This window comes from Pristis pectinata, chromosome 8 (genome assembly GCF_009764475.1).
Source record: "Pristis pectinata isolate sPriPec2 chromosome 8, sPriPec2.1.pri, whole genome shotgun sequence".
Taxonomy (NCBI): Eukaryota; Metazoa; Chordata; class Chondrichthyes; order Rhinopristiformes; family Pristidae; genus Pristis; species Pristis pectinata.
Window position 1 is genome coordinate 14,230,429 of NC_067412.1, and position 25,735 is coordinate 14,256,163.

Sequence of the window (25,735 nt, forward strand, 5' to 3'; positions counted from 1 at the left end):
GCATGATTCAGTGTTAAAAACTATTTTATTAATCACTACTATTGATAATACGTAAAATAAAAGTAAAAATGTTAGTATGTTAGAATTCAAGAATGTTAAACCTCGAACGTTAACCCCAAAACTAAACTCTTCGTGTGTGTGTGTGACAAAGTCCAAAACTCCCAGTTCCTGAATGGTTCTTAAAGTTCAGTTCCGCAAGCCATAAGGTGAAAACATGAGCAAGGGCTTCTTCAACAACCACCGTTGTCTGAAGATAAGATGTAGATGTAGAAAAACATAGAGAGAGTACATACGAAATCCAAATGTTCCACGATGGAACCCAAACGACACTTCAGTGTTTACTCGGTAGTGACTTCCTCACCCCGAAAAGCATCCGAACCGTGGTCGTCCACATACAAATACCTGTTTCCTTCTACAGGTCAGCAACAAAGTGAACTCCACCGGATTACTTCCAACTTCCATACATGGATTTCAGTGGCAGACACAGTTATTGTTTCTCATCCATCGATAGAGAAAACAAGCAGGCTGGTGTCTCTCTCCCTTCTCTCTCTCTCTTTCTTCTTCTTCTGCCTTCAACAACGTCATTACGTCCTTTATCTTCTATTGACGTAAGCACGCCCCACACACACATACACACACACTCTCTATCTTAAAGGGACTTTCACTGAGTCCGTAACAGGTAGCAAAGAGATTGAGTGACAGCACAGCAAAGACAGCACTTCACAATGAAACAGAGCTATCTCATAAACTTGTTTTCTTCTGCTTTTCTGTTTACTTCCCCAGAGATTTGACTTGTTTTCAAAGATACAACTTACTGTCTTTAAAGAAAGCAAATTAAAATGAGATCACTTTGACTTTCTGTCTCATTGCTTTAAGCTATTAGAGAATTCCAATGGCATAAACAATTAGCAATATCTGAAAATTAAGTAGATTAAAGAAATGGTTAGTTACATTCAAAATTTGCATGTTTATTTTTCGAAGGGGGAATATTACACATATGGTAAAACTGGGTAGAAATCGGATAGTGTTCTTCAACGCAAAGATGATGGGCCCTAACAGATAACTAGCTAGGCAGTGAAGGTGGACATACCCTGTTATCACTCTGGCCCCTCTCCTTCTTTATATCAATGCCCCATCAGTCCAAGCTTAAACATTTCCAGAACGGAAAATGAAAGATGTACAATCAAAAAATCAACATCTTAAAGAATGTCTTGTTTGCAAGTGTACATACATACATACATACATATAGTCTACCTGGTTTAAAATAACTGTGAAGAAATATTAAGAAATAAAAAGAAATAAGAAATAAAAATTAAATATTAAGAAATATTAATCTGACTGTTTGTACTAAAATGGATCAGATCAGCTGTTGATTTTACACCCTGTCTGATGGAAAGTAAAATTGGGTCAGATGTAAAACAACGGAGTGATCCATTTCTATAAGTTTCTCATTATGGAAGTTAAAATTACCCCCTCAGAATAAACAAACTGGGTTTAAATTCAGTATCAGTAAATGAACTGAGTGCCTTTTCACCACTCATTGTGTGCATTCTATGTGAAATGACTTTGTATAATCTTAGATTGACAGCCCATGAGATGAATCAGATATAAAGTGAAAAACATTTGTTGGTGCTGGTGAGCCTTGCTTTAAGGTTGGGATTAAACATGTTTGCCACAGCAGAGGAAATTTTACTCTCATTGTACATATCCTTTTGTACATATCCTATTTGAAAAATGTAACATCATCTAGCCTCATGAGCACCCAAAGCTAGAAATATAAAGGGAAGCAAATCTTGAACTGATTGCTGATGATGTGTTTAAATAACTGGTTTACTTCACCTTTTTTTAAGATTAAAAAAAACATGTGCACTTATTGGCAAATTTACTATAAAACATGCATATTTCCGCCCCCCCCCCCCCCCCCAAAGGAAACAGGATTTGGATCAGTGAGCTGGAAACATTGTCATTTTGCATTAGTTTGAATCTGGCTAGACAGATGGATGTACGCCCCTTGGGGTTGCTCTGACTGTTAAGGGGTTGCATTAAGTTAATTTACAGAGCTCCCAAAGGAAGGAGAGTTCACGGAGCAAATCTGTCCACAACTTTATCATACGTGTTACGCAGTTTCACCCAATGCTACGTCAGCAGCCTCATGCAATTGTATTGAGGGGATGTTTTCTTTATGACTGGTAGATACGATTAATGTAAATTTACTCAAGCATGAGCATTGTTTACATTTTCATGTGTTTGCAGAATGGCTTGGACTTCTTTTAGCACCTGTGTATAAATCCCTCTGTACCTCACTCCCTCCTCTGTAAACACCTCCCCCAGTGAGCACTCACCAGTCTGGCATTTTGCCATCTCTATCTACCCCACCACTAGCTTCTTTATCTGTAAGATGCTCCTTAAAGCCGACTTACTTAACTATACATTGGGTTACCCTTTAATCTTTCCTTTATTGGCAAGGAGCTTGTTTCCACCATCATCATCATCACAACTCAACCACTCCCACCTCTACCAATCCTTTCAAAACAATTGCAAGCCACTTAATAGCAGATGCACGCTAAATTAACTCAGTAAGATGACGTTTGGAGTACTGTGTACAGTTCTGGTCACCTTGCACTGGGAAGAATGTCATTAAACTGGGAAGGGTATATAAAAAAGGATTTATGAGGATGTTACTGGGACTGGAGGGTTTGAGTTATAAGGCGAGGCTGGGTGGGTTAGGACTTCTTTCTCTGGAACGAGGGAGGCTGAGGGATGACGCTACAGAGGTTTATAAAATCATGAGGGGCATAAATAAGATGAATTGCCTCAATCTTTTCCCCAGGGTAGTGGAGTTGAAAACTAGAGGATATAGGTTTAAACTGAGAGGAGAAAGATTTAAAAAGGGGACCGGAGGGGGCAACATTTTCCACACAGAGGATGGTGCATATATGGAACAAGCTGCCAGAGGAAGTGGTAGAGGCAGGTACAATTATGACATTTAGAAGACATTTTGGATAGGAAAGGCTTAAAGGGATGTGGGACAAACACAGGCAAATGGGACTAGCTCAGTTAGGCATCTTGGACGAGTTGGGCCAAAAGGCCCTGTCTTCCATTTTGTATGGCTCTATGACTCTAAGCACAAGTTGTTTTAAGCATTCCATAATTTTGTTCAGTGAGGGAAATGGTGTGTCGATTAGCTGCAACTTTTAAACAGATTGTGAGATTGCAGCTCCTTCCTTTGGGACAAGCAAATGTTTATGTAACAATTTTAAAGAGGTTGCAGCATCATCTCTGGAGGCAGTAAGAATAGCAGATGTTATGGTTTTAACATCAATTGATTTCGACGGACTAGAAAATTGTTACTGTATTACCAATTAATTTCAATGTGACAAATGTCACATCTGTAATAAACTGAAAATAATTCAAAGGATCTTTATAGATACATATTTTTTAAAATAACCAGTAGTTAATATAGAAATTAGAAATTTTGGATGGAACTACAATCAGTTAAAATTCAAAGGATATTATAAACCAGTGCTCCAAATTGAAATATTTAAGTAGAACCTTTTTAGTACTAGTCATCTCTTCCAATGCAGAAGTAGTTTATAAAGATACAATTTGTTGAACCTTTTACAATGTTCTTTGCTATATAGCATTGTTGGATGTAAAGACATTAATGTTGATGTCCAATTGATGTGCAAAATTATTATTCTGCTTAATGCTCCAGAGAACTTAGAGGCAGAGCATGGCTTAATTTTCATTTTGATGCAATCCAAGATGCACAGATATTGAGAACATGTCCAGCATAACTTGATTATCGATTATCTGATCTTGATGGATTTAATGAGCCTCCCTTTAGGGTCATTCTGGAAAGCTAGAGAATTTGCATTTTCCTTCTTGCATGGCTGCAGGACCAATTTTAGTAGCATTTGGGGATAGACTGGGTTGATTAAAGTGAGATAATTCAAGACTAATATTCTTAATTTTCAGACAGTGAATTTTACGTTAGTGAGAAAAGAGCACTTTGGCCTTAAATTCTTTTGTACAAAACAAGATTTATGTGTGCCAGGCAAAGGAATTTAATGACAAACCCTATCACGTTTACCAAAAATTTTGTTCCAAGTCTTCCACACAAACAATGAATCTTTACATGCAGACATCCAAACATGCATCTGTAAAACAACATTCAATGCATATTTTGATGCCACTTTCACAAAATTCAGCCGCACACAAGGCCTATAAATTACTTGAATTATTTATACAGAAGCAGGCAAGCACTCTGTGAGCTTAATGTGAGCAAGGAATTTCATTGTAGCCTGGTGTATATGGCAGTAAACTAATCCGAATCAGATTCCTTATTCAGACCTGATTCATGACAAAACAGGCAGACGTGGATCATCCAACAGCTAGGCCTTACATTGCACACCAAATTCTTCCCACTGCACCACAGGCCCCTGTGCTGATTGCATTCTTGACCCCACAAACTCAGACAATTGTGTCTTCCTCCCACTCCCTAATCAACTGAAGCTTTAATCTTGTCTTCCAATCTCCATCCCCACCTACAAACTAGGGCTCTTAACTAACAAGGAACTAGCAGAAAATTGGTCTTTGCAAGGCCGATTATATTGTTCTTAACACCTTGGGCCTAATGTACATTAGAATATTCCATAGACAAAACATCCATTAGCACATTGTAGATTGCTGATTTATCATGCCTTTCGAGGTGCAGAGCAATTTCTAAGTCCCTTTTTTTAATGCTAATGAACTTCCTCGCTATAAGTACAGTAAATGCATTATTAGTGCTCATATAGACCCACACGCTCATGCATGTGCATATGCCCTGCAGTATTTTCAAATTGCTCCTTCAAAACTTTACTTCAAATAGTTGGAAGGTTCGAGCTGAAACTGTTTGAATCTAGTGCTCTGTCAATATAATTTATCAAATTTATCAAACAAAATAGATACATTCTGAAGAATTAGTCATCAAAAATACAACCTAATGCTTCTGTAACATTATGAAATTTGTTTTTATTTTGTTCAAATCCTTACCAGGACAATAGAAATTTCAGCTGCTGTGGGAATAAAAGTTCAGGAAAAAATTCAAGTGACTTATTTAACTTCATTGGCCAAATTGTGCAATACTTTCTAAATAACATTATGTTACATGGGCCATGAAAGTGAGTATAACAGTTATAACACTGAAAATACAAATTTACTGCACCAGCTACAAGTGTAACAGGTACTGCAAATTATTAAATCAGTTATTAAATGCATGTCTTATATTTAATATATAACAGATCCATGATAAAACCATACATCATTCACAAGAATGGCAGTAACAAAAAATGTGACTTTTAATTCAGTAAATTATATTAACATAGCAGGGTCAGTTATTGATACTTCAAAATGAACAGTCAATGAACCAACTTTTAAGTTCCAGTCTCAATACATACTGAAACATGAATAATGTAAATCCTTGCTGTGTTACACTAAGCTCAGTAACATTCAACCCATATAATGTTAAAGCTACATGGAGTGTATGCATGACAACTTAGTTCAGTGTTTAGATACAGCTGTGCAAAACGTAGAAATATTATGGTTCCTTGCACACGAAATGGATATCCAGCACAGAACTCTTGCAATGTATTGCTGACGGTTATCTAATCCATATGGCATTTAAAGCCCTTTCAGGCCTTGTCTTCCATGTGTGATTCAAAGTGACTCTCCTGAGGCTTGATGTCTCCAAGTATCATTTCTTCCATCCTGTTGAATGGCACAATGCAAGTAGAGAGATAGGGATATTGTGTTAGATTATATTACTTCCAATCCTGAATTGTTCTTCCCTCCCCTCAGAGAGCATCTCAGGCTCTTAGATTTTATTTATTCAAAGACTAAAAAACCAGTTAATTTCTCCTTGTGTCAACTTTACTGTCAGATTCATGATGATTTTTTTTTAAATCTTTGCAGTGTTGGATCTTTAAGGTGTGCAGTTCCATCAAATAGTTAAATTATTAGGTTTACAACTGCAAAAAAGTGACTTGTTCAACAATATATTGCACACACCTCAGCAGTAAAATAAAACAGGATCACTTTAAAAAAAAGTTAATTCACTGATCTGGAGAGATCAGCCCTTCATTACCAATTGAAAGTGCAAAGCCAAGTTTTTGTTCTCCTCAGTGGCACTGAATGCACAAGAACAGTACCATTATTTTCCTGATAAGAATAAAGAAGCTGAAGGAAATATTAGTGTAGTGCTCCTGAATAACTGCTGGTTTCACTGAGGCAACCATGGAAGCAGCGATATGACAGTTGGATATCTCATACCACAAAAAAACTGATTGAAGTGTAAAGTTGTTATAACATGCATAGTCCTGCTACCTTTTAGTCATTACTGTAAACCCAATGTACTAAAGTTTACAGTAGTAATTAAAAAATAGCAGAAAGTTTGCATTATTCTATTTAATAGCAAGTAACGTATGTGACAAGGCTGCTCATGAACAGTCCAAAGGTGGTCCCTGAATTGAAAAATACAATACTAGTTTTCCTCCACTACTACCTCTGTTATGATCATTTCATTGCATAAAACACAATCTGCCTTTCATTTATGTATATTACTATACTTGTACTTTCTACTTATGTTAGTCCTCTGGAGTTGGCTACTGTATAACAATGCTAGATCTTCAGCACTTGTATTACAGTTTCAAATATCAATTTGCTCTTGCTCCAAGTTGATTTTTAGATGTCAGATAAGGTGGAGCTAAATTCAAAAATGGTCTGAAACAAAAAATTATGCAAAATGTTCAGAGTATGAGTTAGGAGTTGCGTGGGGGGAAGTAATAATGGGCTTGATTTGTCACCTACTCAGTAATCAGCAAAATGCATTTCATTTTGTTTTCAAACTTAAGGCTTGACCCCCCCCCCCCCAACCTTGTGAAACGTAGATGCTCCATTTTAATACTTCTTTCTAAAATAACTTTACCAGACAAAAAGACGCTGTCGAAATAAGGCACTAGGACCTAACTTAGTGACTGACTCCTTTCTAATTAGTTTGTAAATTAACCTCTGTGGACTAACAGTAGGTCTCTGCACTGATGGGGGCCCAGAGACATGCAAGAGGGTAAAAGAAAACAGAGGCAAAACAAAATGACAGGAAGGAAAGACTGATGCATAAAAGATAGAGAGAAAAATAACAACCAGAGAGGCAGTAAGCAAATGTGCAGGATGGCAGGGAACACAAGAATAAAACTATTCAACCCAACAGTTTTAATTTGTTAAAAGAGTACCATTTACCACTTTCATAAAATACAGATAACAACCAGCACTTTGTTTGAAACAGCCATGAAGTGTGTTGGGACTGGTTAGTAGGCCACAAGGCACTGGCAAGGACCAGATAAACCGAATTGCTTTGCTGTGTTGCTCACCCTATGTAAAACAGATAAGAAAGGTGCCAAAGCAGAAAAGATAATTATATTTATTATATTTGACAAAGAGAGTCGGGGGGGGGGGGCGGTAAGAAAAATATGCAGGCTAATTTTTAGTCAATAGGAAGTTCAACAAGGAAAATCAAATGGGAGTAAATACTTAAAAAGGCCAGGAATCAACAGAAAAATTTGGGCCAACAGAAAGCTTGTTGTGCCTTGTTTACTGCATGGATCAGGTGTCTCTTATAATGCCCATTATACTTGAAACAAATTTTAGTGATAGTCATTTATATCCCTGTCTCTGCCTTATCAATGAATCCACCAATTATTGATTAAGAAAAGTAGATTGAGATGCCCAAAGTAATTTGAAAGTTTCTTCTGATCATATTCTTCTGATGCATCAATAGACCATGAAGTTTCAGGGGGTTAGGAAGTTAGCAGAGAAACTTTCTCCTCTAACAACGGCATCCAACTTGGCACAAGTTTGTGAAAATAAGTATTCAATTTTTATGCACAACTTAGATGCTGTGGCAACTGTTTCTAGTACAAAGCCTTTAGGAAAAGTAATTCAGCAGCTTGTTAATTCTTCAGAACAAAGGAACATCAAATATCACATTCTTACGAAAGATGCAACTGTCTCTTTAATCACAATATGCCACATTATGATGTAGGACAATAGCTATATTGCTTTTTTTTTAATTCTTGATTTGCTTGACTGGACTGAAAGTTAGATATTGTTGATGTAAAGCAATCAAGTGAAATAAAAGGTTTTCACTGTCATTTATTTCCAGGTGTTAGTAGGCAATCATGAAGTTAATTCAGTGGCAATTATTTTTTCGTCCACTCTACCCATTCACAGCCAGCATCAATGGCAATTAAAAATAACTTTGCTACTTGCTGATGTCAATAACTGCACTTACTGATGCTGTGGTAAATTAATAAAATATTTTTCTTTACAGTGAACAGCCTAATTGTACAGATGAATAAACATGCATTTGATAAAGTGAAAAATAATTTTAAAAATGCAGATGCTGTAAATCTAAGACACAAACAATAAATGTTGGAAATATGCAGCAGGTCAGGCTGCATCTGTGGGAAGAGAAATGGAGCATGATCTGCTGAGTATTTCCAGCATTTTGTGTTTTAGTTGCTAGTTAAAACAACCTTGAGCTTTCCACAATTTACCTAGTCTTCATATAACCACAAGAGTAATAAGACTGCAATTTTAGTTCTCTGCTGTTGACAGTGTAGTACTTAGCTTCCGTAACAACTTCCATCTGCATGGTGCCTCTACTGTAGGAAAATGAGACTAGCCACTTCACAGCACAGAAGACTAAATTCTTAATGAAAGAAGTGGGTTGTAAAAAAAAAGTCTTGGAGGGATGGAAAGCTTCAGAGAGAAAATTCTATAGCTTCAGCTTTAGTAACTGAATCATAGTTGCCAATAATGGCACTATTAAATTCCTGGATAATCAAGAGGCCAGAATTTGGGAGTGTAGATATCTTAAAGGGTTATCTTGATTGAATGAGACTAGAGGGGCTGGAATTTCCAGTCAAAAAGTGGGGTGGAATGTCTCATTATTTGCTTTAATAATTTTATTTCCAGTGAGACAATTGAAACTTCACTTTTCAACATTAACACAAGAGGATTTCCATTAAAAAACAATACCAGCTCAAGTCTGAAATTTCAGCTCAACGGAACAGTTCTTAAACTACTCAATGGTGGTCTAAACTGTCCAGAAATAACAATTAACAATTTGTATCCTTCTGGTTAATTGCAACTCATTCTAAAAAAAACTGATAGGAAAAAAAAACAAGGTTAGAGTGGTGTTTAAAAAGAGTGGCAGATCTTGCATATCACTAAGTTTCTTTTTGATAATTTTACCATCCAAAACCTATTATTCTACAATCTAATCTTAAGCATGCTTATTGCTACCATCACCAGGTCTGCCTTTTAAAACGTGGATAGGCTGGTTATATTGCAGCTGTTAAGTCCCACCCACTTGCAGCCTGACTCCATTTCCCTGGGAAAACAGACTCACCATCACATTTATCACAAACGATTTGGAAGAAATCAAAAAAAGTTGAGATAGTAAGGTGTAAGGCTCAATTAAAAATACCTCTGGGTCACCCGACACATTTTAATTTTTTTTAAATCTGGCTCTTTTCAAGATAATCTCATTGTCCCTTACAGGATGATGAACTTTTATAAAACATAACGGTTTTTTAAAGAGCAAATTGGAAAGATTCTATAATTTACTACCCATTTTACAAATATGTTAATACATGTAGGATTACTCCATCAGACTTAACTCAAACCTTGTTAAAAGAACGGGAATATATTAGTTCCGATGAAACCGCAAATATGTTTCATAATTTAAGTCTATTATATAACGAAAATGCTTAATGTAGATTTAAAAAGTAACTGTAGAGATCACAAATCTGAACAATCCCCGATGCAGTGTATTTGAATTCTCTGGAGTTTAGTGGGTCGACAGATACCTTGAGCAAATACCTACTGTTTAATTAATCCTGGAGATGCAGTTCTGTTTTGCAATGGTGACCATCAATATAAACAGATAAATGCTCTGGAATACATCGTAATCCATATTATTATTATTTGCAATCTTGGCACACTTAAGAAAGGGCACCCAGACCACAATAGCCACAGAAACGGCTGGCAGACAATTATCCTGTACTTCAGCAGCCCAGTGCTTTGCTTGCAAACCAAGGTTTGTCATTCGGACCTGATACACAGTAGCTGCCCATTTCTGTGCTGAGCAAAAAATGTTGATATCACTAAGTGAGTATGTGTGGGGGGGTTTATTATTGCTTTTAGTCAAAGTAGCCATCGAAGACATCCAGTTCGGCGTCTGTGTCATAGGCAACCGATGCCGGATCCGATAAGACCCCGAGGTCAACTAGAGCCTGGTCGAAGTCGTCGGGAAGGAAGACAATTCCCACGTTGAGGAGGATGTACTCCATCAGGAAGGCATAGTAGAGGATCAGCACGTTCACAAAAAACAATCCCACGTAAAACATATAGGGCAACTCATCAAGGAGCGACTCCACCGAATCGAGGTCAGCGTAAACAGAGGCGGTCATAGGCTTCAAGGTGGCAGCGGGTGGCGAATTAATACTGCGGCAGGCGCGTCTCGCAGCCGCGCTGACATTTGCTTGCTGAGGGGTTGGGGGGCGGGAAGAGGCCCTCACTTTCCGACGCCCTTCGGTCCGCCGCTATCTCACGTAGCTCACCGCGGCGCTGGGCCCTGCCTCTCTCCGCCCCTCCCCCGCGCTCTCAGGCTCCCACCTCCCTTTCGCCTTTCATTGGCTTCTTCCCCTCCTTCTCCGCCCCCTCCACCGGGCCCTTTGATCGACGGACAATCGCGGTGCAAAACCCCGCCCCCTTCCCACGCGCGGCGCCCGACTCTGAATGGCTGTTGTCAACGTCAATCTCGTGACGACACAGTTGCCCGTCCCGCCCTCTCGCGGCGCAGGGTCGTACCTCTGAATGGCCTGTTCTGACGTCAATCAAGTGACGCGACAGCGGTTATCCCGCCCCACCTGATGCAGCGCCCTCCCCCTTGACGAGCAAGATAGGTTACCTCGCGCGCAGCTGTTATGCAGGGCGGTCTCGTGCACTGCGCGTCATCGCCACCAACTCCAGCCAGAGCCGTTAAATTTAAACCTGCATTTTAACTACACCGTTCCTCCCGGAATATTTTCGTTCCGTTGGTAATAGTTCTGCCCGTAAACGTCAAATAATGGTAAACACGAAACAGTTTTGAAAAAAGACTGGAGGTGGCTAGGTGATCGCAAAGCATTTCGGGATTTGTAGTTTATTGTAGCCGCCCAGCCGTGGCTTCACATTGGCGCAACCGGGCAAAGAACTTGATCTCCCAGAAGCCAGTGCTCACCGAGCATTGCTGCGGCTATCGCCGAGTCAACCAGTATGTTGGTGAAAGGCTTGAATGTCACTGGCATATTTTAATATATCGCAATAGTATGCGCGGAAGAAGTGTCTAGAAGTGATGTTTGGCCGTTCGAGGAGCTGGGTCGGCGGGAGCTCTGGGAAGTCCCCCAAGAACATTCATTCCTTGGAGCATCTGAAGTGAGTGTCTGTGTGAACGTTGTAGCTTGAGAAATGCCGGAGCTCAATACTCGCAGCGTCGAGCAGCATTTCCTGGATGGACCAGGCCTTAAGGTCCAGGCCCTTTACAATTCTCTACCTCACTATTTTAGCAACGATTCCAACGTGTTTTCAACGAGTGTTATAGACTCCTTTCCTTGGAATAGTTGTAATTACATTAGGGTTAACATCTATTTAGTTGAATTGTTGCAAGAAAGTTTTGTGGATTCAAAAAAAAGGACCCGTGTTTTTTTTAATGGAACACTTTGCCAGTTCATGGATAACTGTCTTTTCTTTTGCTGTTGATCGCTGAGATAAAGGAAACACGATATCAGTCCTAATGCAGGGTCTTGACCCCCAATGTCGATTTAAACCTTTTGCATCCATAACTTCTGCTTGACCCGCTGAATTCTTCCAGCGTTCTGTTTTTGTTTATCATCTCAGTATTCTTGACGATAGGTGTTTATATAAATCAGGATCACCAAGGTTGATTTTGTTTCGTGTTTTGGCAACCAAGAGACCCATTGACATTTTGGGCATTCAACATTGTTGTTCATAACTGGTTAAACAAATTCTTTAATGTCTCATGACACATCCTTCACTGCATCTTGCTTTCAATTTAGACTTGTAAATGACTGAATATGTATGTTGTTCTTACTATTAGTTAATGCTATACACACAAAAAATAAGAGTAGGCCATTTAGCCCTTTGAGCCTTCTCAGCCATTGATGACTTTTTATTTTATGCTCAAGTTTTGTATAATTGGAGTCGGGAGAACGTATTTATTTAGTTCTTTTCTTTTGTTCTTTGGACTGACCAATGTATTCCCTAAGATATTTCTACTGGATAGGTAATTATTGAAGAATTAAATAAGGAGTGAGTTATTTATGTGTAATGGAAATTTAAGCATGTTTTGATTTAGGAGGAGAATATTGGATGCTTATGAAAACAAAGGATAGAAGGAATTATGACCATTAATCTTTGGTAATAATTTATATTTTCAGCTTTGTGTGATTTTTCTTAACTGACTGTGTATTTCGTTTTGGAAGAGTGATCTTTGCTGGAGAACATAGTTATGCAGCCTGTTTCCTGGCATTGCTGTTCAAGCACTTTTACCTCACATGCTGGCTTTTCATTTGTTGATAGGGATTCATCAAGAAACTGTTAGGATTAAGATTATTGATCAACTCAACAGACTGATAGCAAAACACACGTGCCTTGGTGTCCTTTGACATTAAAGATATTTCTGCAAGGTTCCAATAGTCATTATAATTATAATTGTCATTATAGTTCTGAGTCTATCTGAAGGAATTTATGCAAGTTCCTGTTTTCATTTTATGGCAGTTGTACACTTTATTCTTTGTCTTTCCTAATCTATAGTTTATGTATGGATATAGGATAATGAAATTTTAGAATTGGTACTTAATATGTAATTTACTTTTGGATTTACAGACCTTTACAATTTCAAACAAGGCTAATGAATCAGTGATTTATAACTTACTGGGGTAATATTCAGCAGAAATCATGGGCTTGTTGGCTGCTCAAAACAAAAGTGTTGTCTTTAATGCAAAATGTTCTTTTTGTTGGGTTGGTTTAGAAATAAGAGAGCAAGTTTATTAATGATGTACATTAGGGGTCTGACCTCTGCGTTTTTACTGTTGAATTTAAATTCACCCCAGGCTAAAGATTAAGCATCTGTCTGTTTTTAGATTTTAAAAAAATGCAGTTTTATAATTGTCTCAATGAGTAAACCTACCAAACATATAACAAATCTACATAAAAATTAAAATTTTGCATTAAGATAATTTTAAAAAACCTGAAAATTCAGTTTATCACTGAACTAATAAGTTTAGAAGTGTTACAGGATCATGCATATTTTGTGATTGAGAGCATAAATGGATTTTATCTTCTGGTTTAATTACTCAGTGAATAACTAATGGCAACCAGCTGAAAGTGTAATCTAAACATTTTATTTTTTTCAATATTGTATTTATTGTGGGGGGAAAAACAAATTGTTTGTATTTTGCAAACTGATGTAAAGAATACAGAATTTTCTGATTTGGGTCAAAAGCAGGGGTAGTGTTGAACAACCCCCACAATGGGAACACATATTTGAGAAGTGGCTGACTCTTTATTGCAGTGCTGTATTTTACCTTTGACGGAATTTCTATAGACCTTGCTTCTCACTTAAGTATGTGATGGAAGTTTAATATGCAGTTGCATTGTTTTTAAAAAAAAACAAAATCTAATTTCTGTTGTTAACTCTGTGTTGAAATATAAGCGACACAGTTAATAAAAGGCAGTCTAAAAAATACCAAGTGATTTATAAAAGACTCTCCCCACATTCTAATATTCAGATACATTTCAGGAGTCAGCTGTTTTCATAGATAAATGGGTTGCAGATTCTTAGTAAAAATCCTATGTTAATACATAATTGTCCAGGATAAGGATAGCAATTTCTGATATTTATTGTGAAAGGAATATAATGCAAGCGTAGTATTGTACTACAGCACTGCACAAAGCGGGACACTTATTGAAGCAAACTATCGTATGAATAACATTGCTTAATGTCATGAACCAGCAACAAAAGAAACACACTGAGCATGATTCAGTGTTTAAAACTATTTTATTAATCACTACTTATGATAATACGTAAAATAAAAGTAAAAATGTTAGTATGTTAGACTTCAAAAATGTTAAACCTCGAACGTTAACCCCAAAACTAAACTCTTCGTGTGTGTGTGTGTGTGTGAGAGACAAAGTCCCAAACTCCAAGTTCCGGAATGGTTCTTAAAGTTCAGTTCCGCAAGCCATAAGGTGAAACATGAGCAAGGGCTTCTTCAACAACCACCGTTGTCTGAAGATAAGACATAGATGTAGAGAAACATAGAGAGAGTAAATACGAAATCCAAATGTTCCACAATGGAACCCAAATGACACTTCAGTGTTTACTCGGTAGTGACTTCCTCACCCCGAAAAGCATCAGAATCGTGGTCGTCCACACACAAATACCTGTTTCCTTCTACAGGTCAGCAACAAAGTGAACTCCACCGGATTACTTCCAACTTCCATACATGGATTTCAGTGGCAGACACAGTTATTGTTTCTCATCCATCGATAGAGAAAACTAGCAGGCTGGTGTCTCTCTCCCTTCTCTCTCTCTCTTTCTTCTTCTTCTGACTTCTTCAACAACGTCATTACGTCCTTTATCTTCTATCGACGTAAGCACGCCCCCCACACACAAATACACACATACTCTCTATCTTAAAGGGACATTCACTGAGTCCGTAACACCTCCCACCTAAAAAAAAATTTTTCCCAAGAAAAATTTAACCACGCATACAGTTAGTAATGTTAATAATTATCATGCTACACAACTACAGACTATCAGATTAGTACAGATACATGTTTCCCATTTAACATCGGGAAAGATAATCAGCAATCACATTATCTTTGCCTTTAATGTGAATTATCATGAGATCAAACTCTTGCAAAATTAAACTCCAGTTTAACAGCCTTCTGTTCTTGTTTTTGACTCGGCTCAGAAACACCAATGGGTTATGATCTGTATATACAGTCAATGGTTTCTGAGCAGTGCAAACATATACACTGAAATGTTGCAAGGCTAAAACAAGCGACAGTAATTCTTTCTCTATGGTGGAATAATTCTTTTGATGCTCATTAAATTTCTTTGAAAAGTAAGCTACCGGATGGTCAATATCATCAAGGTCACCCTTCTGCAACAACACAGCTCCTGCAGCTTCATCACTGGCATCTACTGCTAATGAAAATGGCTTTTCAAAGTCAGGTGTTTTGAGCACAGGATGGTAGCATAAAATGGGTTTCAGCTTCTCAAATGCTTCTTGACAAGAGTCTGTCCAAACAAACTTTACTCCCTTCTTCAGAAGATTAGTTAGGGGAAGAGCAATATCAGCAAAATTTTTACAAAATTTTTGATAATATCCAACCATTCCCAAAAATCTTCTAACAGTCCTCGTACCTGTGGGAATAGGGAACTCAGATATTGCTTGAACTTTTGCCTGAACAGGAGCTTGCTTGCCTTGACCTACAACATAACCAAGATACGTCACAGTGGCATGCCCAAATTCACTTTTAGCCAAGTTAACTGTAAGGTTAGCCTTGGAAAGTCTTTCAAACAACCTTTCTAACGCAGATATGTGATCTTCCCAAGTATCATTCCCAGTCACTAAGTCGTCAATGTAGGCATCTGCATGTTTTAACCCATGAATCACTGAATTAATCATTCTTTGAAATGTTGTCAGAGCATTTTTCATTCCAAATGGCAAAACATTGTATTCATACAATCTAGAAGGGGTTACAAAGGCTGAAATCTCCCTTCCTCTATCTGTTAATGGAACACACCAGTACCCTTTTAATAGGTCAATCTTTGTAAGAAATTTTGCCTTTCCCACTCTATCTATGCAATAATCCACCCTAGGAATAGGGTAAGCATCTGACTTCGTTACAGCATTCACTTTCCTGTAATCTGTGCAAAATCTAACAGTTCCATCAGGTTTAGGTACAATAACACAGGGCGAACTCCAATTTGAAGTAGAATGTCTAATAATATCACTTTCCAACATGTATTTGATTTCCTGATCAACAAGTTTACTTTTTTCCACATTCATTCGATATGGGTGTTGTTTGATTGGTTTTGCATCCCCAACATCAACATCATGGGTGATTATCGATGTTCTGTTTGGAACATCTGGGAACAGATTTTTAAATTTTAAAATTAATTCTCTCATCTGTTGTTTTTGTGAAACTTGTAAATGGTCCAACTTCGTTTCAAGGTTCTCCAGGATATTTTGGTTTTTTAGTTTTGATGGAACAATATTTGGTCTAAATTGGCCTTCCTCAACATCAATATCAGGAATTCTAGAAACAACCTTTACATCATCCACCAAGGCCACCACTGAATCCCTCTCATAATAAGGCTTTAGCATGTTTACATGACAGAGTTGTGTTTTCTTGCGTCTATCTGGTGTTTTGATTATATATGTTAAATCAGTCACTCGAGATTCAATAACATAGGGTCCAGAAAAACGAGATTGCAAGGGATTATTTTGGCTAGGGAAAAATACCAACACCTTTTGCCCCACTGCAAATGTCCTAGGCCGAGCATGTCTCAAAATATGTCTTCATTCTTATCTGGCTAGTTTTCAAATTCTCTCTTGCTAGCTGGCAGACTCTCTCCAACCAAGTTTTAAATTTTTGGACATAGTCCAACAGACTCAAGTGCACTTCTTCATTAACCCATTGCTCTCTCAACAACTCCAAAGGTCCTCTCACCCTATGTCCAAATACAAGCTCAAACAGACTAAATCCTATTGACTCCTGGATTGATTCTCTAATGGCAAACAAAAGTAAATGAATACCTTCGTCCCAATCCTTTGTGTTTTCAAAGCAATAAGTCTTCAGCATATTTTTGAGAGTAGAATGAAATCTCTCCAGAGCTCCTTGAGATTCTGGGTGATATGCAGATGATACAATCTGCTTTGCTCCCAGCTCATAGACTATTTGTTGAAAAAAAATTTGACATAAAATTACTACCTTGATCAGATTGGATTTCTTTTGGCAAACCAAACAAGGTAAAATATTTTAAAAGAGCCTTTGACACCGTCTTGGCCTTAATATTTCTAAGGGGTATTGCCTCTGGAAATCTAGAAGTGGCACACATGATGGTTAACAAATACTGATTTCCAGTCTTAGACTTTGGTAATGGGCCAACACAGTCCACAATCACCTTCGAAAAGGGTTCAGCAAAAGCAGGAATTGGTTTCAACGGAGCCACAGGGGGTTTTTGATTTGGTTTACCTACCATCTGACATGTGTGACAGGTTCGACAAAACATCACCACATCTTTTCTCAAACCAGGCCAATAGAATTGTTTCAAAATCTTCCCTACAGTTTTATTCACCCCAAAATGACCACCCAAAGGCATACTATGGGCCAGGTTTAAAATTTCATCCCTATAAACTTTTGGAACAACAACCTGATGAATAACTTCCCATTCCTCAGTAACAGGAACATGAAGAGGTCTCCATTTCCTCATTAACACTCCATTTTTGACATAATATCCACTTGGCACTTTTTCAATCTCCTCACATGAGAGTGCTTTTTCTTTCAATTCTGTCAACTCAGGGTCCTTTGTCTGTTCCACCATAAAATCCTTCCGCGACAAAGACAAATCTTTAAATTCAAGCTCACGACAAGGATGTTGATCCTCCAGTGAAGACAGAAAAGTCTCAGATAAGGCATCATAATTTTCTTCCTGTTTAGGACTGTCACAAGGAACCACATCAGACTGCACCGGACTGTCGGTCTTGGCTAATTCTTTAGCTCTAGCTCGAGTCACCGCACATGATGGGTAAACATCTGGATCATTCTCAGACTCATCAATCCTTGGTTTGGTTGTTAACTGTACCACAGGAACAATTTCTCCATCTGCAAGGTCATTTCCCAATAACGAAGAAACTCCTTCCACTAGTAACCTAGGTCTTATCCCTATCTCGACTGGTCCTTCTACGAACTTTGACTTTAAAATCACCCTGTGTAGAGGGACAGACATGGTGTCATCTGTAACGCCTCGCACTAGATTTACCTCACCATTGTCAGTTTCTTCACCAAAATTTAAAACACTGTCCAGCAAGAGAGATTGACAAGCCCCAGTATCTCTAAGAATTTTCACTGGCACCTGGGGTGACTCATCATTCAGTGAAACAAAACCCTCTGATACATAAGAACGGAATTCCTTTCTCACCTCCTCCAACTTTTCCGCTTTTACCTCTTGCAAGGACTGATCTTTAACAGCATCTCCTAAACCTTTTTGATTTTTAATTGCCTGAATGCAAGCATTGGGCACAGCTTCCTTCCTTTTCTTCAAAAGGGTACAATTAGATATCACATGGCCAGGTTTCCTACAGTAATAACAAGTACGCTCAACAGGTTTCTCCAGCCCTGGCTTCTTTTCATCTTTTCCTTTTTGATTACCTCCCAATTTAATCTCCGGTTTACCTGGATTGTCCTTATAACTCTTTTGAAAGGTTTTAGGTTGTCCCCATTTGGATTTATGGGTTGAAGCATAATCATCTGCCAACCTAGCAGTTTCTTGTAAAGTTTCCACTGCCTTTTCATTTAAATATGTTGTTAATTCAGCAGGAACACATCTTTTAAAGTCTTCCACTAATATCAATTCTTTCAATTTATCAAAATCCCCATCTACATTTTTAGCCATGTACCATCGTTCAAAACATATTCTCTTTCCATTGGCAAATTCCGTATAAGTCTGATCTGCAGATTTCCTCAAGTCTCTAAATTTTTGTCTATAAGCTTCAGGTACCAATTCATAGGCCTTCAATATAGCTTGTTTTACCTTGGTATAATCAGCTGCATCCTCAGCAGACAAAGCAGAATAAGCTTTTTGAGCTTTACCTTTAATCACACTCTGTAGCATAAGAGCCCATCCTTTCTTTGGCCAGTTTGAACTCACAGCAACCTTTTCAAAATGTTGGAAATACTGATCAACCTGATCTTCCTCAAACGGAGGGACTAATCGAACCTCCCTGCTGGCTGAAAAACCATCATCAGAATCAGATTCCAAACTCTTTCGCTTCATTTGTAACTCATGCTGCCTCTGTTTTTCCTTCTCCTCTGCCTCAGACTTTAACCGAATTAGTTCCCGTTCCCGTTCAGCCTCTAACTTCATCTGAGTTATCTTTTGTTCGGCCTCTAATTTATCTCGTTCGGCCTCTATCTTTAACTGGGTTTGTTCTCGTTCAGCCTCTAATCTCTTCTGCTCTTGTTCAGCTTCTAATTTATTTTGCTCTCGTTCAGCCTCTATCTTTGCCAGCTGCACCTGTGCCTCAGAAATTGCTATTTCACTGCCAGGAAACTGTTTTAACACTTCCTTCTCAAACACCTTCTTTTCCACATAATGGCCAGCTATCAGTCTCTGAATATCTGCCTTTCTCATAGACTGCTTTACTTCTGTAAGGTTTAGCCTTGTAGCAATCTTTATCAGATCATCCTTTTTCGCCACCTCCAATCCCTTTTGGGTTGGTGACTCCAAAAATGCCTTAATATCCATTGCTGCTGGTTTCCACACACACAAGCCAATTAAAAAGAATTTATCAGACCTCCCTCAAAAATCTTTGGATTGAATCCCGAACAAATCTCGTCAATCTGGGGAACGATCCCAGACGACACTCGTTAATCTTTGGATTGGATCCCGGACGAATCTCGTTAACCTTGGGAACTATCCCGGACGAGCCCCCAATTTTGTCACAAACCAGCAACAAAAGAAACACACTGAGCATGATTCAGTGTTTAAAACTATTTTATTAATCACTACTTATGATAATACGTAAAATAAAAGTAAAAATGTTAGTATGTTAGACTTCAAAAATGTTAAACCTCGAACGTTAACCCCAAAACTAAACTCTTCGTGTGTGTGTGTGAGAGACAAAGTCCCAAACTCCAAGTTCCGGAATGGTTCTTAAAGTTCAGTTCCGCAAGCCATAAGGTGAAACATGAGCAAGGGCTTCTTCAACAACCACCGTTGTCTGAAGATAAGACGTAGATGTAGAGAAACATAGAGAGAGTAAATACGAAATCCAAATGTTCCACGATGGAACCCAAATGACACTTCAGTGTTTACTCGGTAGTGACTTCCTCACCCCGAAAAGCATCAGAATCGTGGTCGTCCACACACAAATACCTGTTTCCTTCTACAGGTCAGCAACAAAGTGAACTCCACCGGATTACTTCCAACTTCCATACATGGATTTCAGTGGCAGACACAGTTATTGTTTCTCATCCATCGATAGAGAAAACTAGCAGGCTGGTGTCTCTCTCCCTTCTCTCTCTCTCTGTCTCTGTCTCTCTCTCTCTCTCCTTCTAACTTCTTCAACAACGTCATTACGTCCTTTATCTTCTATCGACGTAAGCACGCCCCACACACACAAATACACACACACACTCTATCTTAAAGGGACATTCACTGAGTCTGTAACATTAAAAAAAGTTACTGTTTTGAAAGATACTGAGTCAAGCATATGTTGGAAGTACTGTTGTAGAAAAAATGGGTAGGATCCAACAATTGTTTTCTTTTCCCACCCCCGCACTGCAAATAAAGGTGTATAATTCATTAGGACCATCCTTTTTCTATATGTTGGAGATCATCTGCAAGTGTTGGAGTCTGCTTCCTCCTCTTAGGCAGTTCTTCGGGATCGAGGATGACTTGCTTCCACTCTGAATTTTTTGGGGTGGTTCAGAAGTGGGATCAATGTGGGGAAACTTACAGGTGCTTTTGCAGCTAGGGCAGGCAGGAGGTGTACAATAGTGTAGGTGGGTAATTTTTGAGGCGATGCACTCCTTCCAGTACTTGTGCAGGGCTTCTGTGTGCTCTCATTGTATGGAGGTTCTCAATACCCTGAATGCTCCTTCTCCATTTTGACCATTCTGCAACCTAGGAGTCAATGGTGAGGTTGCATTTCTTCAAGGAAGCTTTGAGCACATTCTTGAATCTTTTTCCCTGTGAACTTTGTATTCTCCTCCCGCGGCAGAGCTTAGAATAGAGTGTCTACTTTGGGAGGTTGGTTTTGGGGATGAGAGAAGTGTAGTCTGCTCAATGTAGCTGACTGAAAGTAACTATGCCCTCAATACTGTGGATGTCAGCCTGGGAGAGGATGCTGACATTAATTCACTTATAGGTTGATGACACCCACCTCAACCACTTCTCCATCTTTAACATTCCTGCTTATCAAACATTCTTTTTCAAATGAAGTGCAATTTCTTCTAGTAAAATTTGGAAGCCATTGTCTTTGTTTTATGCTGTAAACTTCATTAGCCCTTTCTTCAAGATCTGTGACCTTCCCTGACCTTTCAATCCTAAAGGAGATTCATGTCTTATTTTTTATCACAAAACTTTCTGCTTTTACTTTCCTAATATCACCTGCCTACACCCTCCATATCAATTCATCTATTGATGAAGCTCTCTAATCCATGGTATTGTTTCCTCCTGGTGGGCTTCCCACATCTAAACCTGGGTTCTCCTAATGAAGAGGTGCCATACCATAATTCTTCATTTGCTGAAAATATTTTAAAAATCGCAGACACTAGAAATATGAAATAAAAACAGAAAAATGCTGGAAATACTCAGCAGGTTGGGCAGTAATTGTGGAAACTTTGTTCTTATCCCTCTGTTCGCTGTCCATCAAAATATCTTATGGTAGTTTTCAGTCACTCAACACCTTCAATTTAAAATTTTCATCCTCTTACTTAAATCCCTTCATACCCTTGATCCTATGCATTTCTGTAATCTCCATTAGGCTTGCAGCAGTCAATGAACTCGGCTCTGACAATGAATCCATGTCCACTGTAACCTTTAGATACCTACATCCCATGTACTATGGTTCCCTTGTTCAGTTCTTTTACCTCTCTGCCTTTCTCCTTTTGAGGTCCTAATTAAAACTCTTCTATGACTAAGTTTGTTCCTACCTGTCCCAGGGTTGGTTTCATATGAATGTTGTCATATCTTGGTTCTAACCTGCTCTTACTGATTTTGACTCCAGGACTAGAGAAACAAAGGATTGCAGATGCTGGAATCTAGATGAAAAACACTGATGTTGGAGGAACTCAGCAGGCCTGAAGAAGGGTCCTGACCCGAAACACTGACCGCCTGCTTTTCTCCCTGGATGCTGCCTGGCCTGCTGAGTTCCTCCAGCATCATAGTGTTGACTCCAGGACTGTTATTTTGCTCTAATTATTTGATAATTGAGATCAAATTGTGAATGACCTTAAAATATTCTTCAGCTTAACATTCTAAAGAGCAAAGCCACTTTGTTTTGTTTTGGATTGCTTCCCACTCAAGCTAGTGGTGCACAATTTCATTATAATTCTTGACTGAGCTTAGCTTCTGTTTCTTACCTACCATTACGATTGCTTGATTCCCTTTTCCCATTTCCCAGTTGTACTTATGTACTGCTGATACCTGTAAATCAGATTTTGTCCCTCCTCACCAGCACCCCACTCCCACCAGCCCCACAACCAACTTCTTCAGTACTATGCAAAGTGAATTGTATTGTTACATCTTATCTGGTAAGAACACATGAAGAATTTAACCATTTCAAAGTTTTGGTAATTTTAAAATGGAACAGATGATGATATATTCAGATATGGTGAGGTTCTTTCTACAATGCCTCTATAACTCTTTTTAGGGAGCACTGCTTGGGGGCCAAAAACAATGTATGTAAAATCTCTGTACTCAATGTTATTTTGCAGTGTTTGAATATTTTTCCCTTGAGGAGCTATTTATTTGTTGTTCAGTCTTTCAGTTCTGGCTGGAATTTTTTTCACTTAGTTATGGGTTTGTAACCGGCAGTTATAAAGGGAACTGTCTTTTGAAAAATAGTTTCAACAAAAAAAAGCACTCACTTTTAACATTTGATTTTGTTTAACTTGGCTGTTCTGTTACATTTTCAGAACCTTCTAATTTTCAATTATAGTAGTAAGCAAGTAGAATAAAGTAGTAAGCTGGTAGCTTGCCAGTTTCCCAGTTAATTAGGTAACCAGCTAGAACTGGTTAACTGAAGTTAGTGACAACTTGTGATCAAAGCAAAAAACAGCAGATGCTGGAAATCTGAAATCAAAGCAGAAAATAAAGGAAGCATTCTGCGGTCAGTTAGCATCAATGAGAAGAGAAACCCTTTTATCAGAAATGGAAATGTAAGAAAACAAGTCAATTTTAAGTTGTGGAAAGAACAGAGGTAATATCTGTGATAAGGTGTATGCCAAAGTTGTCAAGATAAAGATCACTTTTAAAAACTGTTAGAGACAGATGAGAATAAAAGAAACAAATCAAAACAATGTGGAGAGATTGGGGGAAAGAAGGTAGTTACCTGAAATTGTTAAATTCAGTATTAAGTCCTGAGGGCTGCAACATGCCTTGACAAAAAATGTGATATTATTTCCATAAGCTTACAATAGGTATCAGTGGAGAAATGTTGGAGGCCAAAGACAGGTCAGAGTGGAATTGGGAAGGAGATCTGAAGTGATAGATGATGAGAAGCTGTGAGTTATCCTTGCAACTGAAGGGAGGCACTCTGAAAAACGATCACCTCTATTAAATTTCTCCAGTGTAGAGGAAACCATATCATGAGCACAGAATATAATACAATTGAAGCTTTACTTGGAAGGACTATTTGAGTTCATGGTTAGTGGGAAGGGAACAAATAAAAGAGAAGCTGTTGTATCCCCTGTAGTTGCTTGGGAAATTGCTGTGGGAAGGGAAGTAGTTGGTACAGGAGGAAAAATGAACCATGGAATTGCAGAGGGAAATGTCCCTTCACAGTTCGAAGGTAAGAGGGGAAGATGTGTCTGATGTTGGAATCCTATCGAAAGTGGTAGAAATTTTGGAGGATGAATGCGGAAGCTGCTGGAGTGGATCTATGTTTGTTCTGGCTAGGAGAAGAGGGGGTGACAACAGAAGTGAGGGAAATAGAGGTGCCATGTTTGAGATCCTGGTTAAGTGTGGAAGAGGGAAAGCCATAGTTAAGGAAAAAGGCACTGGTGAGGAAAATCTCATCATCAGAGCATATACGATAGGGAGAAACTGAGAGAATGGAGTTCTGGCAGGAAGCAGGGTGGGAGGAGATGTAGAGGAAGTAGCTGTGGGAATCAGTGGGACCACTTTACAGAACGCCTCTGCAGTGTCTACAAGGACAATCTGTGACTGCGTGGGCTTCCTCTGTTGCTGCGGTGATGTACTAAAGGTGTGCAGGTAGTTGGGTTTATTGGCCTCTAAATTTCCCCAAGTGTGTGGATGAATGGTAGGATCTGGGGGGAGATTATGGGAATGGTCACAGGGAAAATTAGTGAGGGAAGGGGTTGCCATGTGAACAGACACAGACCCTGTGGACTTAACAGCCTATGTTGTAAGGAAATGTGGAAATCAGTGGGCTTAAAATGGATATTAGGTGCTAACTTTCCACTGAGATGTCAAGAAAGGGAAGAGTCAAACCTAGACCATGTGAAAGTGAGAGAATGGAAATTGGCAGCAATGGTAATGAAATTTCGAGTTCTGTGCAAGTGCAGGAGGTAGCATCAATATAATAGAAAAAGAGTTGAGGAAGGAGGCCGGTATAGGACTGAAACAAGTATTGTTCCACATATCCGAGAAAAGAGACGGGTATGGCTTGGGTTCCATGTGAGTTCCCATAGCTGTACTTTTCATTTGGTGCCTGAGAATACAAGTATATGGGTTCTGAAAAGAACAATGTTTAATGTGTCACGAACCAGCAACAAAAGAAACACTGAGCATGATTCAGTGTTAAAAACTATTTTATTAATCACTACTTATGATAATACGTAAAATAAAAGTAAAAATGTTAGTATGTTAGAATTCAAAAATGTTAAACCTCAAACGTTAACCCCAAAACTAAACTCTTCGTGTGTGTGTGTGTGTGTGTGTGTGGGTGGGTGGCAAAGTCCAAAACTCCCAGTTCCGGAATGGTTCTTAAAGTTCAGTTCCGCAAGCCATAAGGTGAAACATGAGCAAGGGCTTCTTCAACAACCACCGTTGTCTGAAGATAAGACGTAGACGTAGGGAAACATAGAGAGAGTAAATACGAAATCCAAATGTTCCACGATGGAACCCAAACGACACTTCAGTGTTTACTCGGTAGTGACTTCCTCACCCCGAAAAGCATCCGAATCGTGGTCGTCCACACACAAATACCTGTTTCCTTCTACAGGTCAGCAACAAAGTGAATTCACCGGATTACTTCCAACTTCCATACATGGATTTCAGTGGCAGACACAGTTATTGTTTCTCATCCATCGATAGAGAAAACAAGCAGGCTGGTGTCTCTCTCCCTTCTCTCTCTCTCTCTCTCTCTCTCTCCTTCTTCTTCTTCTTCAACAACGTCATTATGTCCTTTATCTTCTATTGACGTAAGCACACACACACACACTCTCTATCTTAAAGGGACTTTCACTGAGTCCGTAACAAATGGAAACCATTGTGATCCATGGTGACCACGTCTGCATTAAGTGTCTGCAGTTCAAGGAACTTTGGCTCAGAGTTAATGAGGTTGAGATTTGTACTGCACTGCATCAAGGACGGGATGTTGCCTGCACATGTGGTTTCAAGAGGCAGTTGCACTGCTTTGAGTAC

General features: G+C 38.8%; 2 protein-coding genes across 5 annotated transcripts in view; one reads left to right on the forward strand and one right to left on the reverse strand.

Annotated features, from left to right (window-relative positions):
- Positions 1-5,318: 5,318 nt before the first annotated feature.
- Positions 5,319-10,707, reverse strand: dexi (Dexi homolog (mouse)). Of its 2 annotated transcripts, none has more exons than XR_007956755.1 (2): positions 9,929-10,707; positions 5,319-5,751 (listed from the first exon to the last, which is right to left on the reverse strand). XR_007956755.1 is itself a non-coding variant. In XM_052021129.1 (2 exons), the coding sequence occupies exon 1, from the start codon at positions 10,512-10,514 to the stop codon at positions 10,245-10,247; it is 270 nt and encodes an 89-aa protein (XP_051877089.1). In that variant the 5' UTR covers positions 10,515-10,707; the 3' UTR covers positions 5,319-5,751; positions 9,912-10,244. The 2 variants fall into 2 exon arrangements, 1 of the variants encoding a protein (XP_051877089.1); XM_052021129.1 differs by having other exon boundaries at positions 9,912-10,707.
- A 323-nt stretch (positions 10,708-11,030) lies between these two features.
- Positions 11,031-25,735, forward strand: part of clec16a (C-type lectin domain containing 16A) — a 180,055-nt gene continuing 165,350 nt past the window's right edge. The window contains exon 1 of one of the 3 annotated variants that reach the window (XM_052021126.1): positions 11,031-11,520. In XM_052021126.1, coding sequence (XP_051877086.1) covers positions 11,441-11,520 — 80 coding nt within the window. In that variant the 5' untranslated portion in view covers positions 11,031-11,440. The remainder of the gene's footprint in view (positions 11,521-25,735) is intronic. The other 2 variants (XM_052021127.1, XM_052021128.1) reach the window with 2 other exon arrangements.

Excerpts from the sequence above, each read along its gene's own strand:
- dexi (XM_052021129.1), bottom strand. The coding sequence starts at position 10,514 with ATGACCGCCTCTGTTTACGCTGACCTCGATTCGGTGGAGTCGCTCCTT.